This window comes from Dipodomys ordii, unplaced genomic scaffold, assembly GCF_000151885.1.
Source record: "Dipodomys ordii isolate 6190 unplaced genomic scaffold, Dord_2.0 Scaffold4764, whole genome shotgun sequence".
NCBI classification, from domain to species: Eukaryota; Metazoa; Chordata; class Mammalia; order Rodentia; family Heteromyidae; genus Dipodomys; species Dipodomys ordii.
In genome coordinates, this window is record NW_012271978.1 from 2,126 (window position 1) to 3,227 (window position 1,102).

Here is a 1,102-nt window from a genome sequence, read left to right on the forward strand (position 1 = left end):
GGGCTTTATATTTAAAATATTAACAGTTACCAGGTGCCAATGGCTTACCTCTATAAATTCTAGTTACTCAGGAGACTGAGCTCTAAGGATCACAGTTTGAAACTAACTCAGGCAGTAAAGTCCATCAGATTCTTATCTCCAATGAACCACTAAAGAAGCTGAAAGTTGAGCTGAAGATCCAGTGGTAGTGCTAGCTTTGAGTCAAAAAACTCAGAACAGCACCCAGGCCCTGAGTTCAAACCCAGGACTGGCACAAGAAAAAAAAAAGTGGGAACCACTGTGATTATTTTCTAATTCTGGGTACCTACTATAATTTGTAATCACAGTGGTGCTTGACTAGTTTTTGATGTCTAGGAATTGTATATTATCATGGATCTCTATCTGCCTCATATTTCCTGGTACTTCCCATTTATTAAAAGTTAAATGATATTTTGGTAAATTGCTAATAAGTGATCTTAGAATGGATGTAGCTTCTATTGTGGAAGGCCATTATTTCTTTTGTTTCTCTATACTCTGGTAGGAGATTTCCATTTACTTCACACTTTTGAGGAACATTTGTCCATTACCAGTACGCTGCTCAGAGCACTCTTTACATCTTTGTTTCTTAAAGTATAGATCAGAGGATTAAGACTGGGTGTGATAATTGTGTAAAAGAGAGTGAAGAATTTCCCTTCATCTTGGGACTTGGTTTTCTGTGGCCTCATGTACATATAAATGATTGTCCCATAGAACAGAGTCACTACTGTGAGGTGGGAGCCACAGGTGTTCAGGACCTTTCTCCACCTACTGGCTGACTTGATCCTCATTACAGCTTGAGTGATGACTCCATAGGAGATGAGAATCAGTGACAGAGGTACTAGAAGCAATACAACTCCAAGAGAAAAGACAACAATCTCAATGACTCTTGAATGGACACAAGCCATCTTGACCAACGCTGGCATCTCACAGAAAAAATTATCCACTCGACGGTGGCCACATCTGGGTAACTTCAATGTCATTGAACAAACAATTAGGGCACTTCCCAACCCCCCCAACCAGGAGATCAGCACCATCCTGTGGCAAAGCCCAGGGTGCATGATGACCATGTAGTGGAGAGGCTGGC

General features: G+C 41.0%; 1 protein-coding gene across 1 annotated transcript; it reads right to left on the bottom strand.

Moving 5' to 3' along the window:
- Positions 1 to 536: 536 nt before the first annotated feature.
- On the bottom strand, positions 537 to 1,094 carry LOC106002205 (putative olfactory receptor 2W6; the record flags this gene model as incomplete). The annotated part of the gene is made up of 1 exon (XM_013037118.1): positions 537 to 1,094. A coding segment is annotated over one exon (558 nt), but the record flags the coding sequence as incomplete, so codon positions are not given.
- Between the last annotated feature and the right edge of the window lie 8 nt (positions 1,095 to 1,102).